Source organism: Chinchilla lanigera, unplaced genomic scaffold (assembly GCF_000276665.1).
Source record: "Chinchilla lanigera isolate Chin_1 unplaced genomic scaffold, ChiLan1.0 scaffold00116, whole genome shotgun sequence".
NCBI lineage: Eukaryota > Metazoa > Chordata > Mammalia > Rodentia > Chinchillidae > Chinchilla > Chinchilla lanigera.
This window is the reverse complement of record NW_004955517.1, coordinates 1,739,663-1,764,904: the sequence shown is the minus strand read 5'-3', so window position 1 is coordinate 1,764,904 and position 25,242 is coordinate 1,739,663. Positions and strand designations below refer to the sequence as shown.

Here is a 25,242-nt window from a genome sequence, read left to right as displayed (position 1 = left end):
GGTCTTTCAGCTTCCACGGCCTCACAGTCCTCTGTGCTCTGCTGGGCACCTGCCCAGAAATGCCGAGCCTCCCTCGCCCTCACCGGGGGCTGCTCTGAGGGCGAGGCAGGGCCTGAACTGAGCACAAGGATCCTCACATCATCAGCACCGAGCACCTCAAGGGCAGGTCTCAAGGATGCTTTCCGAGGATGGAGACCCTACCACCACCTGTCTGGTAAGACCCTCCCCATCCCGCCTACCGGAGCTGCCTGACCTCCTATTTACAGACCCACGCGCTTGGGTCCGTCCGGAGTGCTGCAAGCTACACGCTGCTCGAAAGCGGCAGCACTGAGAGAGGGGTCAGGAATGACCGACTGCACCACCCTGCTTTTGGGAGCTGCGAGGTGGGCAGGGGAGCCCAGGCAGGCTGGATCCCCTCCTTCTTTTCTGTAAGACCCTCCCCTACCACGCCCAGAGCACTGCGGAGAGCAGGAGCAAAACCAAATTCCCACCCTTTGACTCAGGGAGCTCCGGAAGAATGCAGAGCGCTTCTTGCACTTGGACACAGAACTCACAGACCTCGAAGACCAAGCGCCTCCCCTTACAGGGCACCACGGGTCCCGGGAGGTCCTGGGAGAGAGGCTGACAGTGGCCCAGGCAAACTCCTTTACCGAAAGCACTCACTTCGAGGTCGGAGTCTTTCACACTGCTCCTCCGTCAGTCTCGCAATGGCTTATGCAGCCTCCACGAGCTCTGACTACATCTGTCCCAGCCAACGGCCACTCGCTGGCCCTGGAGCACAGCAGCCACCTCCTGGCAGGACCTCCGAGCTGGCTGTCCCCCCTGCCCCCGGTCAGCTCCCTCCCTCCCTCCAAAACATCTTCAGAAGGCTGTTCAGAAGCTACCTTCCAAGTGGGGTCTTCCCACGACCCCAGTCCTTCCCAGCCCCCGCCCTGCTGTGCTTTTCCTACTTGGCTGATAACATTCACTGTCTGATGTCTTCCCCTAGAGCACAACCCCTTACAAGGGCACGATCGAGCTTTCACGTCTGGTTTCACCACTGTTTCGCCGAGGCCCAGAGAGGTGCCAGGCACATGGCAGCAGGTCGAAATCCTCAGAATGAAGAAGTGGGTGCCAGGGTGCCAGAACTGCGCCGCCCTCTGGGAAAAACACTCACCTGCTCACAAATCGCTCCGGTCATGGTGACGGGGAAGGGCCTGACACTCCCTCTGCCCAAGTTCTCCCGTTTCCTCTGATTGCTGAACAGCTTCAGCTCCCTCTTCTCCTCCTCATCCAGGGAGTTGCAGTACCGGACCTGGATGCACAGAGCACAGCGGGCATTGGCGGCCCTTGCTCCCATGCTGGCCTGGAGCCCCGGCCTCAGCTTCCCCACTGCACTTGCTGCCACTGGGATTTACAGCACTGCCTGAACTTCAACAGGCCCAGGCTTGGTGCTGTTCAAGGGAAGCCTTTCCTGAGATTGGTGAGGCCCAAAGGAACCCTTTAAAGGCTCTGAAGTCTGGAGCCCAGGTCCTGGGCAGGCTGTTGGTTCTGCAGCTGCTCTGTACGCTGGCCCCTTACCCTGCTCACCACCCTCAGAGTCAACTCAGGAGTGGCCCGGTGCTAGAAAAGTTCACTTTCTTCCAAGGTGTAGAGACCTGATGCCTCCAGCTACATGTGCCCGTGCAAATGATCCCTACCACCAAAGAAGGGCACCAGCCAGTGACCAGGACTGAGGTCACTGTGCCTGCTCGTGGCTTCTGCCTTCTACCTCACTTAGGGAGGTGGGACACGGAGGCCTGGGCCTGTGAGTTGGTGTGACACTGAGGGAAGCGCTGGGGCACCTGGGGGGGGGGTGCCTGCTGGGCTTCAGTGAGTGTGACAGCACGCTATGCCCAGAAACTCACAGAGCGATGGCAGGGGTGGCACAGACGTTCAAATCCAGTATTTGCCATTCTCCCCGCTTACTTCTGCACGCTTCGGCAACTGCACCACATGCACGAAATACTATCTACTAATCCTCGTGTTAAAAGTGACTCACTTTTTAAAAACTTGAATATATTTACCTAAAGTGTATTATGACACACACACAAAGTCAGTTGCTTGCAACAAACACAGGGTGACCATGAAAGCAGAGCACACAGCCGCACTGTTGGACTCCAGCCGGCTACTTTGCCCTCGGGAGAGGCTAAACCTGAGATCCCTGACGCTCCTGCTGATCACTGAAGACTAGCATGAGGGAGAGAGGTGAGATACCAGCCGGGACCAAAGTGGAATTCCCTCCCTGTACCCAGTCACTCCATCACCTGAAGGGCAACTCCCTTCCCATAAGCTCGGTTTTATTCACTACTGTGTTGACATTCCACTCCAGGCCGTATCACACTGCCCGTTGGGAATACGGCCCTGAACCCACCTGCCTTCTCATTCTGGAGTGATCTGGGCATCAGAGAGGGTTCCCCGTGTCACTCTGCTGATTTGTCACAAAGGTGTTTGGAGGAAAACCTGCCAACTAGGAACACCCTCCTCTAATCTGAGACCAGTACAACTGTGACTGTCCAGGTTACCTTACCCGGGCGATCAATATTGACTTTCTAGTCACTGTTTGTCTTCCAACGGGCAACACCAAGGGGCCCATTCTGCCCAATGGGCCCCATGCACTGCATTCCTACCAGTAGGAAGTGGTGATCTGAATGGGGTCTCTTCACAAAAAGCACTGCTGACCACACCCGAAATACACAGTCAAGGTGGAGAAGAGCAGACCATGTCCCATCATCAAGTAAAAAGTTTTTTTTTAAAAAGTCATCATAGGGGCTGGGGATTTAGCTCAGTGGCATAGTGCCTGCCTGGCAAGAGCAAGCTTGTGAGTTCAATTCCCAGTACCCGGAAAAAAAAAAGGAAAAAAAAAGTCATTGTAAGAATGTGTCAGAAAGAGAACCACAGTGACCTCACCAGCCCAGGACACAGGTGGTCCCACCACTGACATTTTATGTGCATGCCTTAGGAGCAAGGTACACCCTCCCCGCTTGTAAAAACCTGCATTTTCATCTCTAAATTCGTTAAACTGGGCATCAGGTTACCATGTTTGCTTCTAGCTTTAAAGGAGAACACATATTTGTTTTATGATGGCTGATACAAGCAGCATGTAAAGAGAATCATCGCCCTCCTAGGGAGTGGCTTCAGTTTTCAAGTGTCATTTGTTCGTTTACTTAGCCGAGGTGCTCAGGATTCAACCTAGGATCTCCTGCGCACGAGGCAAGCGTTCTACCACTGAGCTACACCTCCAGCCCCTCACGTTGATTTCTGCGGCTCTCAAATGATCGCCTTTCATTGGAATGTGCAAAGTCATGCTGCAAAACACTCCCTCACTTCCCCTGGGACCAGCCCAAGGACTGGGGGACTGAGAAATTGGTGCCCAGCTCTCTGAAGGGGCTCTTTTGCCTTTCAATTTAAAATTACACTTTTGTTTCAAATGCAGTCAGAATTAAGCAGCACAATTGAATAGGATTCCTCATTTTTAAAAACCAGATACCTAAATTTTAGTTTCCAGTTTACAAACCTCATCCCTTCCAGCACACTCTTTTTTTTAAAAAAGGATGTTTGCAAATTCCCATTTATGATCAATGCGATTTCAAGGAAACGCCTGCTTCGAGTACTGCTCTTGGATTGACAAGGAGGCCAGTCTGAAAGCCGTGCTTCCAAAGGCACAGACTCCCCAGAGACAGAAATCGCAGACGTGCAGCACTGCTGATATGGACACACAACTTCTCCTGCAGTGTGACGTGGAAAACCTGCACATTCCTGTAATACAAATGATGCTGAAAACTTGGAGACTCACGCAGTTACTGCAGGGCTTGCAATGACCCGGGGAGCCTCAGTCATCTCTCCAGCCCATGCCGGCAGTCAGCAGGGCACCTCCTTCTTCAAGTCAGGAACCTAGGGCCTGAGTTTTTAACTTGTACCATGCCAGGCACAGAGGCTAATCCAGTCATAATGAGACCCTGGCTTTTGGCCACACTCTCCAGAAAGTGTTTTTCTGTTTCTTTTGGCTCTAAATTAAGGAAGCTAAAGACCTAAGAGAAATTGCCAGAGGTTTTCCTCAGCGACCTCGCTGATCACAGCTTTCTGACTGTGACATGGGGCACCAGGCACAGAGGTTCCAAGCAGCCCCAGGCCCTCCTTACCTCATTGTCATGCGGCGGCAGCTGGTGAAGGAGCTGCTTGATGCGAAGTTTCTCTCCAGGGCTGTTGACATAAGGGACTTTCTCTTCTGGGAGGCAGCTGTAGTACTGGTGCACCTGAAGGACAAAGCACACAGAGACTTGCCCACCGCTCTCATTCTGTGCCCACGGCCCCCTCCTGGGGTGCAGATCTCCCCGGCTGGACCCAGTCCTCTTCTGCTGCCTCCACGTTCCCGCATTTCCTACAACCAGCAGAGAAGCTCGTTTGGAAGAAAGAGCCAAGCCCGTCACCCCAACGGGGGGTTTCCTATGGGGAAGGGAAAAGGAAAGCCAGCACACTTTCCTAGCGGAGGAGACTCCGCAAACAAGCTGGGGAGGCCGGGGGATGGGGCTTCCCGCGGACTCCCTCCCCGGTGTCGCTTTACCATTTTCTGCAAGTCTCCAGCAGGCGAGGCGCCTCCCTCGCCAAGGGATGTGTCAGCGCCTGCCTGGGCACTGCAGTCGCAGCTTGTCTCTGGAGCTCACTCGGTGGACTCGGGTGCCCAGCCTCCACCTACATTAAAAGCCCTTAGGTTCTGAGCTGTCTGCACAGCAGGAAGCAGCTGGCATCCATCAGAAAAGGGACTCACCAAGTTCAGCGTGCAGAGCATGGTTCAGCAGCTGTCACATGAGGACTTTTGCACCTCCTCTCACGGTCCTGTTCGTGACTGTTAGGACCGAGTCCTGCACTTTCTGAGGCTCGTGCAACCCGAGCAGTTGGGGAAAGTACCAAGCATCTGATTTTGCCTGAGCACGGAAACCAGACCTTTACCACCCAGCCGTGTGCCGAACGAGGGGAAGGAACAACTGAGCAAGGAGAAGCTGTGTTATCACACAGGATGGGCAGAAATAAAAATTCCACAAGCTCAGATAACATCATGGAAAAGACTTCCAAGTATTTCTTGCTTAGTGCTCTGAGCAGCTCTTGTGAAACAAGGCACCCGTTTAACAACCGGAAGAAGGCAGAGCTGCAGGCCCCAACTGTACTGTCTTCACTGCACTCCACACACTGGGCCGCATCCCCCGTGACCAGGAGCCTTGGGAATGAACACATGCTCTGGGAATGCTGGGTGAAGAGTTGCGAAAGCTCTGCCTTCTTTGATCTCCAGAAACCAAGCCATGAGTGTTAGAAGAAACAGCAGGAAAGGGCTTGTGACGACAGGGCCTTAAAAATGTGAACGCCATCTTTATTTTCTTAACCCAGTGATGGGAACCATTCACCATCAGGTTCTGTCATCCTCTGAGTCAAATCCCACAGGCAACCACAAACAGACCTCTTGACCCAGGCTGCAGGCTTTGTTGGGCAGGGTCTCTGTGGGCCGCCCCCAGAGGCCCTGGCCAGAAGCCATGTCCTGGGTGAGAAGGAACAGTTCTGGTTCTGCAGCTCACAGATTGCCTGTACTCCTGGGCAAAAGCAACAGCCCATATCAAAAGTTGGTTTGGGATTAGGAGCTGGCTATTTGCTCCTCTGGGACTGGCCCGGCTCTCCTGGAATGTGTCCCCAGGGTCCCTGGAGTTTCTGCTTCATGGGGCATGAGCCAGGTGTAAGGAAGCAGGCTTGGTCTCCGCGTCTTGGGGAGCAGGCTCTGCCTCCCAAATCGGAGTACTGCTTGTAGGAAGGTCACGTTCCACCATCACCCTATCATTCAAGTCTTACTAGAATCACTGAACATCAGGAACAGTTGCTGACACGGAATGAATCACTGTGATGCTTGAGAATGCAGGATAACTGGCGCTTGCCTGATCCTCCTCTTAATCACCCCTCTCGTCACTGACCAGCACATTTGTCCATGACAGCCCTTCTGAGCTAGCACCTTGAACCCAGCCGGCCGTGATCCTGTCCACGGCTGCTCAGGCTGGAATCTCTCTGCACCTGGTACAGCACGGCAGGTAGAGCTGCATTCTGGCTGTGGCTCTGTCATTCCCCGCCTTCTATTCCTGAGCAAGTTACAGAGCTGTGCGGGGCAATCGTGCGAAGACCAGGATGAATAAATGAGAGAGGAGGCCAAGCGCGTGGCCCTTAGGTAGAGTAAGTAACGTGAACACGTAACGGAAGCACTCTCCAGCCTGGCCTGGTTCAGACAGGGCACTCCAGGTGCTCCCTGGCCTCTCCTCCATTCTGTGTGCACGTCAGCGGTGGTGGTGGATACAGCAGGGCCAGAACACGGGAACCACCACCTCAGTGAAGTGAGACAAACACACTGCAGCAAACAACGACAGTAAAACTTGTTTGATTTCCAAAGAAAAACGTCAAGTTATTACAGAAGCGTGTGCTTTGTTGAGAGCCTCAGTAGTACTGTAGGACCTCAGGAGGAAATGGCAACTGTCCCTTCCCGGAAGGCAACTGCTATGGGATTTCTCACTTCCTGATTTTGTGCTCTCTTCCCTCTCCTGGTCTCTCTCTCAAGCTCTGTTCCTCACCGTCTCCAAGCGTAAGGCCTCCCACAGCACTCACTTTACTTTGAACAACTTCAGTTCAAGAGGCATCCTACACTGACCAGCTTTTCTCAATTCTACATTCCCCAGAGACAGGCCCTGGTCACCCCAGCTTGGGTTGGGTCCACATTAAGAGATGGATGGAAGGTGTCTTAACTTAGTCACTGAGGTGTCCCATCCTCAAAACAAATCAGGGCACAGTAATCAACAACATATCAAGTCACCCCATCACACAGCAGGTGATCCAGCTCGCTCTGGGAAGGGGGAAAAGTTAGCCCTTCACGACTTCCAGTGCTCTTCAGAGCTTGCTGGAGCCCAGGGGAGGAGGCCAGCCCTCTGAGGCTGGCTCTGCATTTCTTGGTGTTTGGACACAGGACTTTCCAAGCTTTGCAGCAAGCAAAGAGATTATCAGAAGGAAGGAGGGGTGGAGAACCAGGTCTCCTGGATTCCCACTGGTCTCCTGCTGGATATAAGAGTGCTGTGTCCATCCCCTGTGGCATCTTCCACGATTAAATTCCTGGGCGGCCCAACACAAATGCCAACCACACCAATGATAACGGGAAAGGACAGAATATACTTTCTGATACTATAAAAACTAAATTTGGTGCTGCCTCTGAAAATCCTGTAGATTGCTCACATTAGTTGAAACATGTTTTCCTTGTCCATTTTTAGAAATAAATAAGCAAACCTAGTAGAGTTTTGTCAAAGATGATCAACACTAAGTCATTACCTGGTATGATGATAACTTTACATGTACCGAGTATATTTATTCCAAAACAGGTCTGCTGGATGTGTTGGAAGCCTCACGCCATTTAAGACATTTGTTGGGAAAGGTGTCCTGTGATCCTGTCCTGCATGACGACATACAAGGTACACTTCCCCGAACAAAAGGATCTGAACACAATGCACTGACTTAGGAAAATAAACAGCTGAAGGCCTTTATGTAAGGTGTTACTCCCTAACAGGGAAGAGGGGTGGCAACTTCAGTCCATGCCACATGGATTGCAAGCACTTCACTCAGTGTGCAAATACACTCTATAGCCAGGCCTCACCCAGCTGAAGACTGGGCTTGTTAGAAGGAAGTGTATGCCTGACTCCATTTCTGCCTGCGTACAGAAGGGCAGCTCAGAACTCAATGACTCTACCTGTGGGCCAAAAACGTGCTTTTCAAAACGTGGTTAAAGCACTTCAGTGTGTCAGTCCCTGAACGAAGTGCAGCTTGGCTAGAATCCCTTGACTTCTCCCTCAGAAGTCTGGGCTCAGGCCCAGTGACCTGCCCTTCTATCCGGGAACCATGCTTTGAGAGTTCTTGAGAGTTATCTCATCATTTTCCCTCAGTAATCCACTGTCTTGGTTTTTTTCTTTCATTGCTGAGACAAAATACCTGACACCCAGAATTAAGGAAGGAAAGGTTTATTTAGCTTCCAGTCTGTGGAGGTTTTCGGTCTGTACTCAGCTGGCTCCAAGGTAGGGTGGCACACGGCAGAGGGCAACAGTTCATGGCAGTGGAAGACAGCAAAAGCACAAGAGCACAAGGGAGGAGCAGCAGCAAGCAGCCTCTCTCCCTCCCTCACACTGTATGCAAACTACCTGCCTCAGGGTGGGTGTAGCCCTCACACCCATAATCCCAGCATTGGGCCATGGATCAATCATAAACTCTAGACGCCCACGCCATGACTGCATGAGGCTTTGGGGGACACCCAGACACGAACCATAACACCCACCTATGCAGCTGCCATGTAAGTGATGGGGTTTGTTTTTCTAGGAAATCCAGGAACTTTCGGGGTTGCGAAAGAACTTGCTGGACATGGTCAATTTCTCAGGTGTCTCTTTCCACATCTAGGTGGATGAGTAAGCAGGGAGCATTCACCAGGTCCAGTGCGAATGGAAAATCCTAAGACCGATGCACTCACACAGTTGGGTGGGAACATTTTCTGTATCAAAAACACCACTCTGTGACAGCAGGGACCTAACAAAGGGACACCAGACTCTCCTGGTTGATCTCAGAATCAACTGTTCTTCACTGCCCACATGAGAAAAGGGGCCAGAGAGCTATCTGTTCACCGAGTGGCGCTTCGGCCTGAGTGTTTACAGCAGTTGTTCCACGAGTACTCCCGCACCTGAGAGGTGGGTATTTCACACTTGCTGACTGAGTTTCACACAGTTCCGTGGGGGGCAGATTCACCTTTCTCCTTGACATCCTCATCCTCCCCCTCTGTTCACTGTGGATTGTTGGCGTTTATCAAGAAAAAGACACTGGCAGGTGGATGGGGGAAAGGTAGACAGACAAACAGTGCCCCTCGCAGACGCAGCAGATTTCTAATACGTGTGTACGGCTGACCACAGGAATGATGAACGTTCCCTTGACCATCATAAGATGCCCAGATAAATCCAACATGAACTTACTGTGAGTAAAGATGTTCCGGCATTCAACAGTCTCCCACAGCACCACGGCCTGATGGGGCCACACAGCTACGCAGAAGAGGCTGCTTAACCCACACCGTCGTTTTTAGCGCACCAGTGTGGCTGACCAAGAACATTTCTGTGCCTCCCCAGAAGCTGCACTTGACAATGGGAATGCAGTGCAGCTCACCACATGTAAGATGCCACTTGGGAAGAGCTCTTCTCAGGGAGGCCAGCAGTTGGCAGAGGCCCTTTCTGCTCCCTCTTCCTTCTTCCTGTCTGACAGGTGGACAGGACTGATGGAGTTCTAGCAACCACAATGTCCAGTTAGGAGCCCTGGTCTCTGACTGTACCATGGAGCCACCATACCAGTCCTAGACCTCGATTTCCTGTCTCTGACCTTCTGGCACTAGTGAGAGAAATGAAGAATTTCTTTATTTACAGTCTGTATTACTGAAGAGTGAATGCAATTCCTAAACGATGCATCCGCAGGCCTTAAATGCTAGCACCCTCCGGTCACCCCGTGCCCCTTAGTGAACACTGCTGCCATTTTCATCTCTCTGAGTCTGAACAGAGCCTGGAAATCTACATCTAATGAACACCTCGCCATGTGCCAGGGCACACACAGGTTCAGAAGGAGGAGATCTGACTCCACCAGGTAACGGTTCCTGAAGTGTGGTCTCTGAAAGTTTTTAGAAAAGCCAACTCAACCAGGCAGTGACCAGAAGACAGGGCCTTTTCTCACGTTCTTGCTCACCCGCAGTCTCAGAAATGTGCAGCCCTGGCTCCTGGGCCTCAGTTTGGGCCACATCTGCAGGGGATGGGGATGCCTGAGGGCAGTCCGCAGGGACAGGAAGACGCTGCCTGAGTGGGTGGAGGTGCTGGGCTTGGGGACGGGGTAGCATCACAGCCACCAGCATGTGGGATGGCCGCGCTCGTGGAGGCCTGCCTGCTCCTTTCGCCTCTCTGGCCAGGATTTCACTAACTGCACAACAGGGAAGGAGCGGCGAAGGCGCGTGAAAGAGGAGGAACCCACCAAATCAGCCCCTTCTCTTTCTCTCCAGGACAGCAGCATTAATTGGTTCAGTCAGGAGGTCATGAAGGACACAACAACAGTCTAACACCTAACGCCTAACCAGTCTCCGTCAGGCTGACGACTCCTGCGGGATTAGGATCACAATCAGAGACGAAAGCCCATTTGGGGTTTTTGAAGGAAATCTTTCGGAATCCTTTCTTTTGCTCATACTGATGTCTAATGCAAGAGCAAATCTTGTCTGGTGCAGCCCTGAGACACATTGAGAAACCAGCGCTGTTGGACTCCCCCGCCCCACCACCCGAGCTGGAACCGACCGTGAGGCAGGCACATCACTGCTCTCAGCACCGGCACCGCCTCCCTCTGATACCGGGCCACAGTCCTGCCTGCTACAGCGTCCTGTGCGACCGGGGACGCTCCCCTCAGCACATCCTCTGGGCCAGGTCTTCCCACAGTGTCCTCTTCACCACTACCGACCTCAGGGCCTCTGCACCTGCCCCAGAAGTGCCATGAGCCTCGTCTTCACTGGCCTCCATTGCACACGGTCACTGGCTGAAGAGGACCTCGCCGACTACTCACAGATCAGTACAGCTCGCTGCTAGGGTTTCCACCAACTCCCGCGACATCTGACTGTGTCTGGAGATGCTCTGGGGGGACGGGCAGATTGTCGTGGACTGTGTAGGGGCCAGGGATGCCACTCAGCCTCCACAACACACAGGCCAGCCCCACAGCAAGCATGCTCCCCATCAGCGTGTCCGTGGTGACGGGCCAGATACACCGAGGCGTGCTTTGCTCGAGGGATGTAACAGCTGCTGACTACTGACTTGTTGGCTGTCTGTCTCTGTGCTCTAGAACATGAGGGATTGGGACTCTTCACTGTACTTCCCAGCGGATGGAAAGGAGAGTCCAGCACGCCATAGGTGCTCCCTAAATGTTCGCTGAATGACTTCACACTGTGTTCAAACCTCCATCTTTCTATTTGTCTGACTTATCAAAGGATTAGACAGATGCAGCCAGAGAAAACGTGGGTGAGGCTTCCGGAGGAATCAGAGCGAAGTTCACCAAGCTTCCCTTTCCTCCCACCAAGGCGCTTTTTCCCTCCAAAAACAGCTGGTGTGTGTGGGGTGGGGCACAAGCTCGACCAGGGACAAGCAGAGTAACTATCAACCACTGCTTCTCTCGGGGGAGAGACACAAGCACTTCTATCCGAGGTCAGACAATTTCTTCCAAACCAACTTTTTCGAACGCTAAGGAAAACAGTGTCATCTTCCTTAATGGCTGAGGCAGGAGCTAGAGCTCGGAATCAGGGGCGTCCTCCTCCCGTGCCTGCGGGCTCTCATAGGCCCCCTCTCCACCCATCTCATTAACCGTCCAGGATCAGCTAGAAAACACTTTCCGTTCAGGCTGGAGAGTCCCCTGCAGTTGTTTATCCTCTGCTGTCTTCATGAAGAGGCCCCAGCAGACAGTTCAAACACTTTCGGGGTGGCGACAAAGACCTAACAAGTCCCCGTCCCCATTTCACCAAAACACGCAGAACGTCCACACGCACTACCAGAGGTGCCAAGTTACATTTTGTGTGTGGGCTGTTTCAGGGTTTCCTTCAGACGAGAAACACGCACATGTACGCGTGTACAGCACACACAAGACAAGCAGGGCAGCCTCGTCCTGGAGTCGGGGTGGGTGTCTGCATCCTAGAGTCCAGCTGCAGCACTGGAGGCAACACCTGGCTCTCTACATAGCTGGGCAAAGACCAACATCTTCACCCTGAAGCAGGGCTGGAGAGTCACGAGATACACTGCGGCCAGCAGAGGGACAGGCCACGGTTTGAAACAATGTAGTGATAATTCATAACTGTCTTTGGCACAGGCAGGACTGTCTTCTCTGCTATTCACATGTTGCATCCCTAATCCCCACATGAGACTCCATTTGGAGACCAGAGTTTTTTACTCTTTTCTTTTCTTTGAAACGAGGTCCCCCTATGTAATCCAGGCTGGCCTTGAACTCACTATGTAGCCCAGGCTGGCCTTGATCTTGTGGCAATTCTCCTGCCTCAGCCTCCCAAGTGCTGGGATTACAGGCGTGCACCACCACACCTGGCCTGGAGACAGAGTTTTACAGAGATAACTAAATGAAGCCATAAAGGTGGGGCCCTATCTAACAGGGCAGATGTCCTGATAAGAGGAGGCAGGGACACCAGCATGCGTGCGTGTGGAGAAAGGCCATGTGTGCATACATGGAGAAGGTACTGCTATAGGCTGGGAAAAGGGCTTCCCCAGAGCCCAGCTCTCTGGCACCTTGATCATGGACTTCTGGCTCCCAGAGTCCTAATGGGGGCAAGGCCTGCCGTTCTGCCCCTGGCTCCCTGGTGCTCTGCCCTGCAAGCTGAGCAGACCAGTTCAGCAGGCTCTGTGAGCAGCTGATGAGTGTGCTTGGGGAAGGATGGACAGAGGAGTCTGCAGCCCCCCACCCGGGTGGGAGTCAGGGAAACACAAAGTTAAAACAATGCAAGAGCCCTGTGATGGTGAATACCTTGTGTCAACTTGAGAAGTTTAGAAGCTTAACTAAGGGGCTCAGCAGTTCTACATCCTTGTGTAGAGGACAGGCCCTTAGCTCTAGGATGTTGTTCATTGTGTCCATTTGAGAAGTTTAAGTGACTCAGCAGGGGCCAGGGTCCTCACTTTGTAAACATCCTGAGCCTGGGCAAGAGGAGGGCAGAGAGATGGTGTGAGTGCTACACCTGCCCCGAGGTGGATAACCTGCTTACAGCATAAGGGAGGAAAAGAGGCTTGCTCTCCCCTCCTTTGCGCTCTTGCTGCTTTTGCCGTCTTCTGCTGCCTTGAACACCGCTCCTGTGCCATGTGCCATCCTGCCTTGAGCCAGCTGAGTACAGACTGAAACCTCCACAAACTAAGAGCTAAAGAAACCTTTCCTTCCTGAACTTTGGGTGTCAGGTATTTTGTCTCAGCCACAGAGAAAAGTAACCAAAACAAGCTCTACGAGGCAGAAAAACACACTAGCAAGCCCTCTGGAGCAATGGGTCAGGAGCTGATTTGTAGCACCAAGCCCTTTGCAGGGCTCCTTCCTGCGGCCACCACACAGGTGGCCCAGATAGATCACAAGGGCATGTGTAAAGAGATATGGCAACATACTGAGGAAGCCAAGGCTTTTAAGATTTTATGACCACCTTTGTTTCGAATGTAACTATAAATCTATACCACTGGGCTTTTATAATGGCTGTATTTAGTAAGTAACTTACAAAGTTCCTGAGAAATGACCAGTTGTTCCTGCATGCCAGGAACTTACACGTCTTTTTGACAAATGTGCCATAAAAAAGGAAAGGGAAGCCAGGTGTGATGGTGTAAGTCTGTAATGCCAGCCCTCCAGGTGGCCATGCCAAGAGGAGTGCAAGTTTGAGCACAGCTTGGGCAACACAGCAAGATCCTGCCTCAAAAATGAAAATTACATAACGTTCTTTTGCTATTTTGTAAAAGATTGTCTGTCTGTTAAAGTTTTTCTCCTTTTATTTTTAAAATAAAAATAAAATAAAAAAGGAAATTAAAAAGGGCTAGGGGTGTGGGTCAATGGGAAGGCCTCGGGTGCAAAACCCGGTGCTGCAAAAACAAACAAACAAACAGCAGTGCGTAAGTCGGAACCAAGGGCTGCACCACTAGACTACACCTCAGAGGCGAAGACGCCAGTGATCTGCTGCCTCAGTCCACCGCCACCTGCAGCGGTCCCAGCACAGCACACAGTGGGCCAAATTCACCTGCCTCAGCCGGGTGACGCGCACTTCCGTGGACCAGCCTCGTCAGGTCCCTTCCCTTTGTCTCCCCAGACATTTCCCTTTACCCTTTCCTTTCCGCCTTGCAGTGTCTAAGTCCCTGGGCATAAAACAGAAGTGGAAAACACAGGCTCATTTAACGGGGGCGAAAGTTGTGTTTTCTGAAGTTAGAGAGGACACGAGTGCCATGTACTGTGGCTCTCCACAGGGAAGGAGAGCAGCAGCAACAGCACCGAGCTCACACAGTTCTGAATATGACTGACTGTCGAACTGCTCCAGGAGGAGAGTGCTGCTTACCTAAAAGCAAAAAAATGTTAAAAAATCCCACACTGTTGGGATAGTTACTCAAGAATAATCTAACATTTACCAACGGTGCAGGAGAAGTAAACTGCATTTGTGCTTGCTATTTGGGTCTTGACTATAAAAAAACATGCTACGTCTATAAGTCTGTCCAAAATGTAATTTCTCCAGGACTCCTCTGAGAGTTGTCCAAGGTTAGGGCGAGTAAATTCACCTCACTGGGTTACAAGGACTAAAGGTTATCCTTTATACGGTCAACTACCAGGCTGTATGTAATTATCAGAGTTACTGTTATTATTGAAAACAACACCCTGGAAATCAGAATTTCACTGGGCTGCTGGGGTCATGACTGAAGCATAACTAGGGCTGGTTCGGCACTTTGTGAAAACCATGAGCATCAGGCTCTTCCTATCTTTTCTGAGCCTACAGCTTATGGTATCTATCCTCAGAGTTACAAACTGGCTGCTGGTGGTGCGGCCATCATGTTCACACTCAGGTAAGAAGACAGGTAAGGATTAAGGGCAAAAGACCTACTATGTCCTAGTTAGAGAAATTACATTTAAAGAGATACACTAGGAGTTTTAACCAACTTCTGTTTCTACCTCCTTGGAGAGAGGAGCTATAAGGGAATCTGAAATACAATCATCAGAGCATGTTGCCACCCAGGAAAAAATCAGGATCTGTCAGTAAGAGTGGAGGTGACATTTAGCAATCTGTGTTCCCAGTGGATATCTGAATTCTGGTTACCTTTTTCTATGTGGACTCCTTCAAGAATCCTGCATGGCATCTTTTCTGCGTGTTTTAAATCCTGTTTTTCATTCAACACTCCACGTATTCCGTAACGAGCCCATTTTCCCCTTCTCTTAGCAAGACAACGGCCTGCAGAACCAGTTGGAACAGAGTTCAGAAGGCAACTGCAGAAGAAATCCTTGGGCCAGCTCAGATCTTATGCTCTCCAAAGTGACTTGTGAGGACAGGTGTTAAAATCCAAAGACCTTTTCTTGGAGAGACTGGAGCATACTGATCACGGGACATTACTGGAGACTCATTTTGAACTACAGGTAACCTCTGTTTGGAAGTAGTTCATGTAAGGATTTCATTTCTACAATCAAAATAAAGGAAGATTGTGAAGCTACAGAAAACTAAGAACACAAGACACGCACATGTCACGAAACGTGCACTTCTGAGCCCTGCGGCTACCTGCACCTGGGGTGACTGGTCCTGCTCCAGAAAGCCCCCATGGAGCCCCCCTATGATCCCCAGGGCTTGGTTTGTTCTGCTCTGAAGGTCAGAGCTCAGTGAAGGGTACAAGGTGACACAGGGCCGTACATCTCTAAGGCCCTTCTTAATGCCACCGTAGAGAAGCAGACAGGAAAAGGCTCTGCTCAGGGTGCACTGGTGTATGTACAACACCAAAATACGACTGGCTTCACACCTTGTTTTTTTTAAATTAAAAAAATTATCATGCTAAATATATATTAACACCCGCTTTGCCATTCCAGCTATTTTTGCAAATATTAATAATCTTTTTTCATCCCCTTTCCCTCCCCCTCTCCTGCCTCTATTCATCTCTTGATCCTTTTCCTTTTTCTTTTTTGTGCGTGTTTTCAGCACCTAATGTCTCCAGCCCTTGTGAGGAGCTGATGCATGCACAGAACACACCTTAATTCCCTTTTCATCCCCTCCTCCATCGCTGGATCCCTTTCCCCTTTGGGGAAGATTTCCTATTATCTGTCTTGTATTTTGCTTGTATTATAGTAACTTCCTAGTATCTGTCTTGTATTTTGCTCTTTACTTATCCCACTACTACGTGCAGAATTCTGTGGTATTAATCACATTCACAATGTTGTGTAATCATTACCACGATCTATTTCCAAAACTTTTTCATCGTGCCAGGGAGAAGCTCTGTACTAATTAAGCAATGCTTCCCCTCTGCTCCCTCCCCCAACCCTGGCACCCGCTAATCTCCTTTCTGTCCCTGTGAATTCGCCTAACATATTCTGCATAAGTGAAATCATATGACTTTTGTCCTTTGCGCATGGCTTTTTCACCCGGCATGCTGTCAAGTTTAATCCGTGTTGAGTCTGTGTCAGAATTTCCTTTTCCTGGCTGGTTTGATATTTTACAGTGTACAGCTTTGACGTCTGTTCATCCATACTGTGCACTGGCTGATGGAACTAGGTATTTTACCCCTCAGACTCTGGATTTTTACCGCTGTGAATGATGCCGCATTGAACACTGGTGTGCAAGTACCTGAGTTGCTGCTTCTATTCTCTTTGGAGGAACCACCATACTGTGCTTCCCAGTGGCTGTGTGCACTTACAGCCCCCTCAGTGCTGCACAAATACTCCAGTTTCTCACCATCTTTGCCATGGCAACTTGTTATTGCACATTTAAAAAACATACAGCTATCTTAGCAGGCATGCGGCAGCATCTCCCCGGGGCTTCGAGGTGAATCATCCTAAACACAAATGCTTGTGCGTCTTTTCACTTGTTTATTGACAGTGTGTTTCTCTTCTGTGGAGAAACGTCTAAGTCCTTTGCCCATTTTAAACTGAGCTGCCTTTTGGTTGCTGGTTTGCAGGGGTTCTCTGCACACTCAGGGCACTAAAGTGTTGCCCACCCTGCAGTTTCGTTCCTCACTCGCTGCTTCTCCCCCACGGTGGGCAGCAAGCCGAGGGACGGTGCCATATCAGTAAATGCCTCCCTGACACCAGCAGCAGAGCACAGGAGCAGAACACTGGCAGCAAAATGCCTTCCCCTGGGTGCTTAGGTTCACGTTTCATTGGCTAAATCGAGTCACGTGGCCGTGCCTCCTGTGGGCAGGGCAAAGAAGCACCGCGCATCCCTTCCTGTGCCTGAAAGAAGACAGCATGGCCGTTTTGAAGTAGCCCTGAGTCCCACTAGGGCGGGGAACGAACGGGTGCAGGGTGCGCAGGACCCCGCCGTGTGGAGGTGGGCACAGCTGATTCCTTTACCTGCGCAAGCAACAGTCCCTAAAGCCACAGCAAAGGCTGAGTTAGTAAACCCGGACCACTGCTCCAGGGGAAACGAAGGGCAGGTTCCCGCTCACTCACAGCATTGCCCTCAATCAGCCTACAGTCCTGTTTCAGGGGTTTCTGTGGGAGAAAAATTGATCTCATACACAGGATCGATTCACTGTACTGAACCCACCGCCCACAGCACTGCAACTCAGCCAGACTCAAGACTGTCTTCTCTGCAGGGCCCACAGCCCTTCTCGCTTCTGGAAAAGCCAGACAGCATCCCACGTGCTTGAGCCCATCTGAAGCAGCACAACAGCCTACAGAAAGCACAAAACGAAATCAGCGAAATCAGCCGCACCAAACAGAACGTGGGTGCGGGAGCTGCCCCAGAAGGCCGAGCGGGGCACTCACATCGTTCCCCTGTTGTGTGTCCCCGGGGGGCCAGCAAAGTGCTATAACAATTGACTTGGGGGTTACAAGCAAATGTTGGCAAGTAGGCAAAGCTGTAGGTACAGGATCGTGAGTACTAAATTAACAGTAAATTATAAACCACCCGACAGGCCCGAGGAAAGGGCTGTGCAGGGACTGAAGCTCTTGCTCTAGCCGCGCCTCCCCACGCCCGGCAGGCTGGGCTATGCTCCTGTGCGGCAGATCAGTGAGCAGCACAGGTGCGGTTTGTCCTCCAAGTCTGCAACTCCTGAGTCAGAAGCAGGCCAGGGCGGCTCTGAGTCTTGACTGTGAAAGACACGAGGATCAGGCGTAACTCCAAGGAGGGTGGAAACTGGCCGCACTGCTTGCAGAGGTGTGTGCTTGGCAGACTCTGCACTTCAACTGTGTAGTGAGGGTCAGGTAAAGTGACTCAGGGCTCTCTCCCCTGGGATCTGTCTGAGAGCGTTAATGTCCCTGGCTTTACCCTCAACAGAGGCCAAGAGGTCTTGGAGGGGACTGAGCTAATTCTTGAGAAGGACAATATTTCATTTTATGTATATATGTAATTTGTACGTATGTGGACTGTACACGAGATCGAATCTGCCATTTGAGCCATTTTAAAGTGTGCAGCTTAGTGGCATTTAGAGAACTCACACTGTCGTACAAACCACCGTCACCATCCATCCCCAGGACTTTTTCATCTTCCCACACTGAAACTCGGTCCCTGTTAAACACCAACTCTCCACGCCTCCCTCCCTCAGCCCCTGGCAACCACTCTCCTCTCTTCTGTCTCTCTGATTCTGACAACTTGAGAGTGATTTTTATTACAAGCTGGGACCAAATGTTCTTCTTTGGTAACTTGTCTCTGAAATTACGGAGAGAATCCATGGAGGAAAAAATGAGTCAGACAACATAGCCGCACAGACATTTTAGTCCTTCTACAAGCAACTTTCTGTTTTCAATAAGACAGTGGAAGCTCACAGGAAAGATGCTGGCCCTACCCACTAGAATCTGTAGCATAAGAAAGGATCTGGGAACCGTACTGTGCATGGTGTGTTTCCGTGAAGACCCATGCAGTAAGTCGTCACTGATGGTGGCCAGTTATGTCTTCTGAGTTTGTAGTCGTGGGCTATTAATTCTATATTTTAAGGATCACAGATTTCCCATTATAGGATACTTCCCAGCTTAGGACAGAGACTTCTGACTGCTCCAGGCACGGCACGGGAGGCAACCCAATCAGGCTGTCAGTCATGAGGGAAGGGAGCTCGGCTTCAGGGAGGCTCAGACCCAAGTGGCTGTTCTGACCCATGCTCCCCAGCGTTCCTGCCACCCGGGATAAAGCAGCGCTCACCCTCCAGCCAGCCCAGGTGCACCTGCAAGTCACAGCTGCCGTGGCCAGTGGCAGCACTGCCAGCACCTCCAGCTGTGGCTTTCTGCTGGAATCACTGCCTTTCCCTTTGTGGCCTACATCACCCCTCACCTTTGTCATAGTTACTCTACTGGAAGCGTTCCCGAACCCTTCATGGAAATTGGTAGGGGATGGATATAAAAGAAAAAAAATTCACGCATATACTCTTAGAAAGGAGGACTATGCAAATGGGAAGTTTAAGAATCTGTTCTTAGCTGTGTTAAATGCAGACAGCAAAGATGTGAAAAACGTAGACATGCTATGCTCCTGCAGTGATTAGTGTTGATACAATTGTGCTTTACAGAGGAGCGATATAAAATTACATAAAATTACATTTGACATAGGCTTGAGCAATTACACATTCAAAGTCAGGTGAGGAGGCTCAGAAGCTATGGAGATGTAGACCAGTCAAGACAGGAGGAGAAACCTTGCTTCCTTTCTTACGAATTCTAAGAAATTATATCAAAAGCTTGTCACAGAAGATCACTATCATATTTGGAAGGAGGACATTTTAAAAGCTAAATGAAATAGCAAAGCGAGGTGTTAAGTACGGCAAGTGCCAAGGCCTGAGCCTGGGTGAGCTGGTGAGGAAGGTCTGGTCTGAGTGTGTGCATAAAATTCATGGTGAGACTCACCACCCACCACAGCAGCACTGGGTGGTAGGCGGGTGGGCGGCGTCAGGAACACGTTAACGCTGCTATAAAGGGGTTTGCAGAACACATTCGCCCTCTTCTGCTCTTCTGCCATGTAGGGACACGTTGTTTGTTCCTTCTCTTGTCCTTTTACCATCTGCCAAGCGAGGACACAGCCTAAAAGCCCTCACCAGCTTCCAGCACCTGGATCTCAGAGTGCCCAGTGTCCAACAGAACATAACACAAAACTCTTTGGTAGGGAGAAATTTATAATACACCTGAGAATACTCCATCACTGTAACAGCAGTGCGTACACTTTCAACTGAGAGGATACGCTTCTGTTCTTTAACAATTACTCAGTCTCAGGCATGCTGTAATAGCAGCACAAACAGACTAGGGCAAGTAGCAAAGGATCCAGCATGGATCGATGTCAGGAAACGGTGGGAACTCGCGCCACAAAAATACATTCTACCATTTGCATCAAGCAAAGGAAAGTGAGAAAACTGGGAGATGTCACTAAGAAATAAGTTGGGAAACAGAGGGGAAAAGAAAGCAAAATAAACTGGTCGGATGTTCTTTTTCATTGCAATAAACGCAAGTACCTATCAGTGAAAGATAAATTACTCGCTTAGATATAAAAATGCAGTACCTGTCACGTACTGGTTAGAGCGTGCCCTTAAAACTTCAAGACTGAAGGGGAATGTGTGGAAAAGAAAGCTAATACAGTGTTCATAACTGCAAACCAGAATTTAAGCAGATATACTCAGGAGGGACAAGAAGGGATGCTACAATTGATTTAGAAATTATCGACCATTCAAAATTATTAATACCACGACTTGCTGACCACTTCTATAATACCCACCACTTTACTACTTGTATTTTAGAAAATACTATGAAGAATTTTAAAAATTATTTTCATGTTAAACTAAGTAAAATGAAAAGATACTTACAGAGGCTGTTACAAAATAAAAGGAACAATCTATCAAAATCAGTTATATCTAAAGGACTTGTAAACACCCAAAAACATAGACTGAAATACATAAATCAAAGAAGAAACAGACTTCTAGTCGCAGAGGAAGAGCACAAGATGTCTCTGCTAAGCACCGGCTGAACAAGATAGAGCACTATGAAGGGTATTCGGTGTACAGCACCTCACATCAACTGTCATTATCACTCATGATCTCTGCCACCTTCCTCCGTGCACTCTGGGAGCACCGACCTGTTTATACTTCCAGTGGGAAAGAAACATTTTACACCTTCACACTCCAAGGGGGAAACAGAAGCTGGAAGGTTTCCCCCTGGATATCGTAAGGGAAACAGTGGAGGAGTAAGTCAACTGCTCCCTAAATTCTGGCTTTGTTGAACAATGGCAAATTATGAACTTTCCTGGAGACTTTTTTTCAATACCAAATGCAAGATTTGGGCTTAATAATTCCCATACTGTCTTACTTATGCTAGAATCCTATGGTCCTTGATCTACTAGCCTGGACAAGAAATTAAGAATGAGACCTTAGTTTTGTTTTCCCAGGTGCACCTTACCAAGAAAAGTGTTTTCTCACCACCTGTCCTTTCAGTAATAAGACCTGGTCTTTCTTGAAAGCCCAGGTGCTGATTAGATAGTCTGTATGGCAAGAACCACTATTATTCATTTCATGTTACCAGGATAAAATAACTTATTCAAATCACAAATACTAAATAGCCAGAAAGTGGTAAAACTGACTCTGCACCCAAGTGTGTGTGACCCCAAAAGCCATGTTTTCCACCACTAACATTTGGGGTAGACCAGCCGTTAAACATACTGCAGCGGGTGTGTTTCCCATGCTGTATGGACCATCAAGATGAACCCTTAATGATGCACACAGCAGTGACCCAGGAGAAGACGGATGGCTTGTAATGTGTGTGTGTGTGTGTGTGTGTGTGTGTGTGTGTGTGTCTGTCTCTGTCTCTGTCTCTCTCTGTCTCCCTCTGTTATTGCTACGTGGGTGGCAGAATTCATTGGCTGGCCTTTCAGCTCTTTTCCCTGCACGGACCTCTGTCCAAGGCTATGATGCTTGCGAATGGAAAAGGAAGGAGAACACTGAAGGCCCAAAGTGTGCAGAGCCTGGACCAGCAATCCAGGGAAGCCATGATCCCTTCACCCAGCACTCAGGGCCAGGAGGATGCCTACGTCGTCTTTTTTTCCTATACTCTTTGGGAAGAGAAAGGAGGTTTCCCGCATACCAGGATTGTAGGGAAGAAACGATCTAGGTTGCGAGAGACTTCATGGTGTGTTTATATAAACTAGAAAAAGGCAGCCTCCCAACTATGAATGAGAAAAGGTCGATCCCCAGTCCAGCAGGGCGAGTCCTACATCACAGCCAGGTGGGCTGCAAGGTGCCGGGGGTTCGGCGAAATGTGCTCCTTCCTCTGGGAGTCAGTAGAGCCCAGCGGGGTATCAGCCTCTAATTCCTTGCTTGGCCAGACCGAGCAATGCACACTCTGTACAACTGCATGTGGGAGTCCTGATCCCAACCCAAGCCAGTGGTCTATGAAGTCACTCTTCTGCTTCTGGATCGGAAAGTACAGATGCAGAGACTGCTGGAATAACGAGCTTCCCTCAGCAAGACCTGATCACCAAGACTTATTTGCTCTTTATGATGGCCGTAGCAATAACTACTACCACAATTTACTGAGTGTCAACTCCATGCTAGGCACAGCCCTCCAGAATTTACAGATGACGAAATGAGCCAGTGTAGAACTGAGCTTTTAGTACCATCCACCTGGAAGTTGTTGAGTTTCTGTGCCAATCTCCTGTGTGTGTATGTGTGTGTGTAATTCACACTGAGAATGTTCTTGTTGACAGTAACTGGCCAAAAAGGCTCAGTTACTTCCTGAGGCAACTTATGGACCCTTAAGAAGACCCCACCAATGGATGGGAGGCTGCTTGCCATCCTGCTTGCTAAAGAACAATGCATTTCATCGAATTATCTGATATATAATAAGCCACAGGTACTTACGGCATGCACACAATTGGGTAAGTCTCATGTCTTGACATATAAGTGTGCCCATGAAAGCATCAGGACAATGAAGACAGTGAACACCACCGAAGTTCCCTTGGTCCTTCTGTCATCCTTCCCAGGTCCGCCTGCTCCCCCATCCCCAAGTATCCACTGACCTGCTTCCTGTCACTACAGATTACAGAGTTTTACATAAATGGAAACACATAGCCTGTATATTCGTCTCACTTCTTTCACTCAGAAAGATTATGAGATCATTCATAGCATTACGTGTGTAATAGTTTATTCCCTTTCACTGCAGAATAGCCCACTGTATGGATCCACCTCGATTTATTTACCCACTTACCTGCTGGTGGGTATTTGAGTTGTTTACTATGAAAGCAGCTGTTGTCTTTAAAGCTTACACCTAAAGACTGGTCTCGGTGAACCCTCACAACCACTACAGCAGGGCAGTGATGTCCTTATTTTTCCGATGCTGAAATGAAAGCTCATGGATGTGAATTCTCTTGGCCAGGGTCAGCGAACAGCTCAGCCAGGGCTTTAACACAGAGGTAGCTGGGATCAAAGCCTACCCTCTTGAACTCTAGGAGCCAGAAAGGTAAGTACTCTAAAGACAAAAGCCAGGGAGGATCAACCCAAAGCCCGGAGTCTGTGTGGGTCTTCCAGGAAGGGAGATTTCCCATCTACCTGGGAGGCAGAATTCTAACACACCACATAAAGTAAGGCAGGAAGGCTGAGGGTGGGAAGGGCCGTTATTACACTGTGCCTGCAAAATATCCACACTGTAATCAGTCTAGGAACCAACGGCTTGTACATAATGGACACTTCATAAAAAAAACTACTGAATGAATATACGGCTGAATGCTCAAATGGATGAACGGATGGATAGATGGATGGATGGACAGTCAGGTGGAGAGATGGAGGAAGTTATTTGCTGACTTGATGGTAGAGGCACCCAGCCATTTCAGGAAATTACCTCAAAATCTCTCAAGCCCACGTCAGGAGAGGTCACGTTGGTAGTGAGCTCGCCCACCCGCCTACAGCACAGACTGCTTGGCTAGCAGAAAGGACGCGCAGCTGTGAGCTCAAACAGGAAGTCCAAGCCCAGAGGCCCACTCCCAGTCTTCAGGGTCCCAGAGCGCATGTCCTGTAAAGGCTAGAGCCATCTGTCTTTAAGCTGGGAACTCCAATGGCAGGCCTCCTTCCTGCATGTGCAGATGAGCCCTGGCCTCTCTGGGCCCCCATCCTGCTCTCATCCTTGAGAAACCCTGCTGGGGCATCTGGCCCTGCTGCTGCTGACTTCACCTGGCAGAGGCCCCAAAGACTGGGAACCCAGGTTCTAGCGCTCTCTGACAGTTCTGCTGAAAACAAGTTCATTAAAAGGCAGTTTTATGGAATGCTGCATACTCAGGCATATTTCTCATTGTTATCCGATGACATCAGTGCCTTCCCGAGCCAAGATAAACAAAGCAATTGCTCACGTGACAGTTTCCTGAGAACCTGGAGGTAGACTGCTTTGGGGCCTCCTCCTGTCCCTCGCTTGTCTCCGTCCACTTCTCGAGCTGCACTGGAGAGACTGACAGTGAGGGCAACTGAGGAGCTGCCGCTCAGGGGAGATGCAATCCAATTCAGCTGGACAGGCACGCATCTCGCTACAACCAGGAAATTCCATTCCGAGCCCAGCATGTGCCGAACGAGTAATGAGATGAAGGCAACACCCTGCAAATGGCTGGCGAGTCTAGCAATGGTTTTTATGGGTTTTCAGAGGGGCCGTTAGAGGGTGCATTCCTTCTTTATAGCCCAAACTGCCGGGCAGGCCTTAAGCCATGAGCCACTCTGTCCTTCTCCCTGCCCCTTCCTGCCGGCCTCTGTCCTTCCTGGTGTAAACAGCTTCTCACATAAAAAGAGCAAACTGTCAGCAGTCTGAGTGCACATGGCAAAGAAGGATGCCCGGCGCAGCGCGGGGGCCTGGCCTGGGGTGGCGTCACAGGGAAGACACCCAGCATCCTCCATGCAGCAGCCACGGAGGGAGCTGGGAAAGCAGCACCGGGAGGGATTTTAAGCCGTCCTAAGTTGCCTTGTCGTCAGCTGCTGTCCAGGACAAGTCAGCTGGGGCAGGAAGCTGGAGATGTGCCGGGGCAGGAGGACCACAAGTTAGAGCCCGGCCTGGGCAACTTAGCAAGACCCTGTCTCAAAATAAGAAATAAAACTGGCTGAGGACGTAGCTCAGTGTGAAGGCCCTGGGTTCAGTCCCCAGCACTGCTAAATAAAAATGAGCAAATCAAGCAAGCAGCTAGCCAGGGCTGGGACAGGGACGCTCTTGGGGCTCGTTTGCTGTAACTACCCGCAGGCCGGTCCACCTCTGCGGATGTGCTCCACTCAGAGGGACCTATTATTTGTCAGCATTCTTCGAGGCTCTTTATGGACACTTCACTATACTTCACAGCTACTTTAGACTTGAGCATGGGCCTCTCCCCACTCTGCAGAGAAGAAAAACTGTAGCGCTGGGCACCCAAGTTTGCATAGCCAGTAAGTGCCAGAGCCAAGATGTGCCCCGTATCTTCCCAGCTGTGTGGGTTTTCCTTACAGCGGTTAACTTTGGCACGCACCACGAGCACCAGAGGCCTTTACGGAAACAACCGGC

At 50.3% G+C, this 25,242-nt stretch overlaps 1 protein-coding gene across 1 annotated transcript in view; it reads right to left on the bottom strand.

Annotated features, from left to right (window-relative positions):
• Prickle2 (prickle homolog 2) overlaps positions 1 to 25,242 on the bottom strand; it is a gene marked incomplete in the record, with an annotated part of 305,675 nt that overhangs the window by 42,092 nt on the left and 238,341 nt on the right. The window contains 2 exon segments of the mRNA XM_013506943.1: positions 1,157 to 1,294; positions 4,161 to 4,274. Coding sequence (XP_013362397.1) covers positions 1,157 to 1,294; positions 4,161 to 4,274 — 252 coding nt within the window.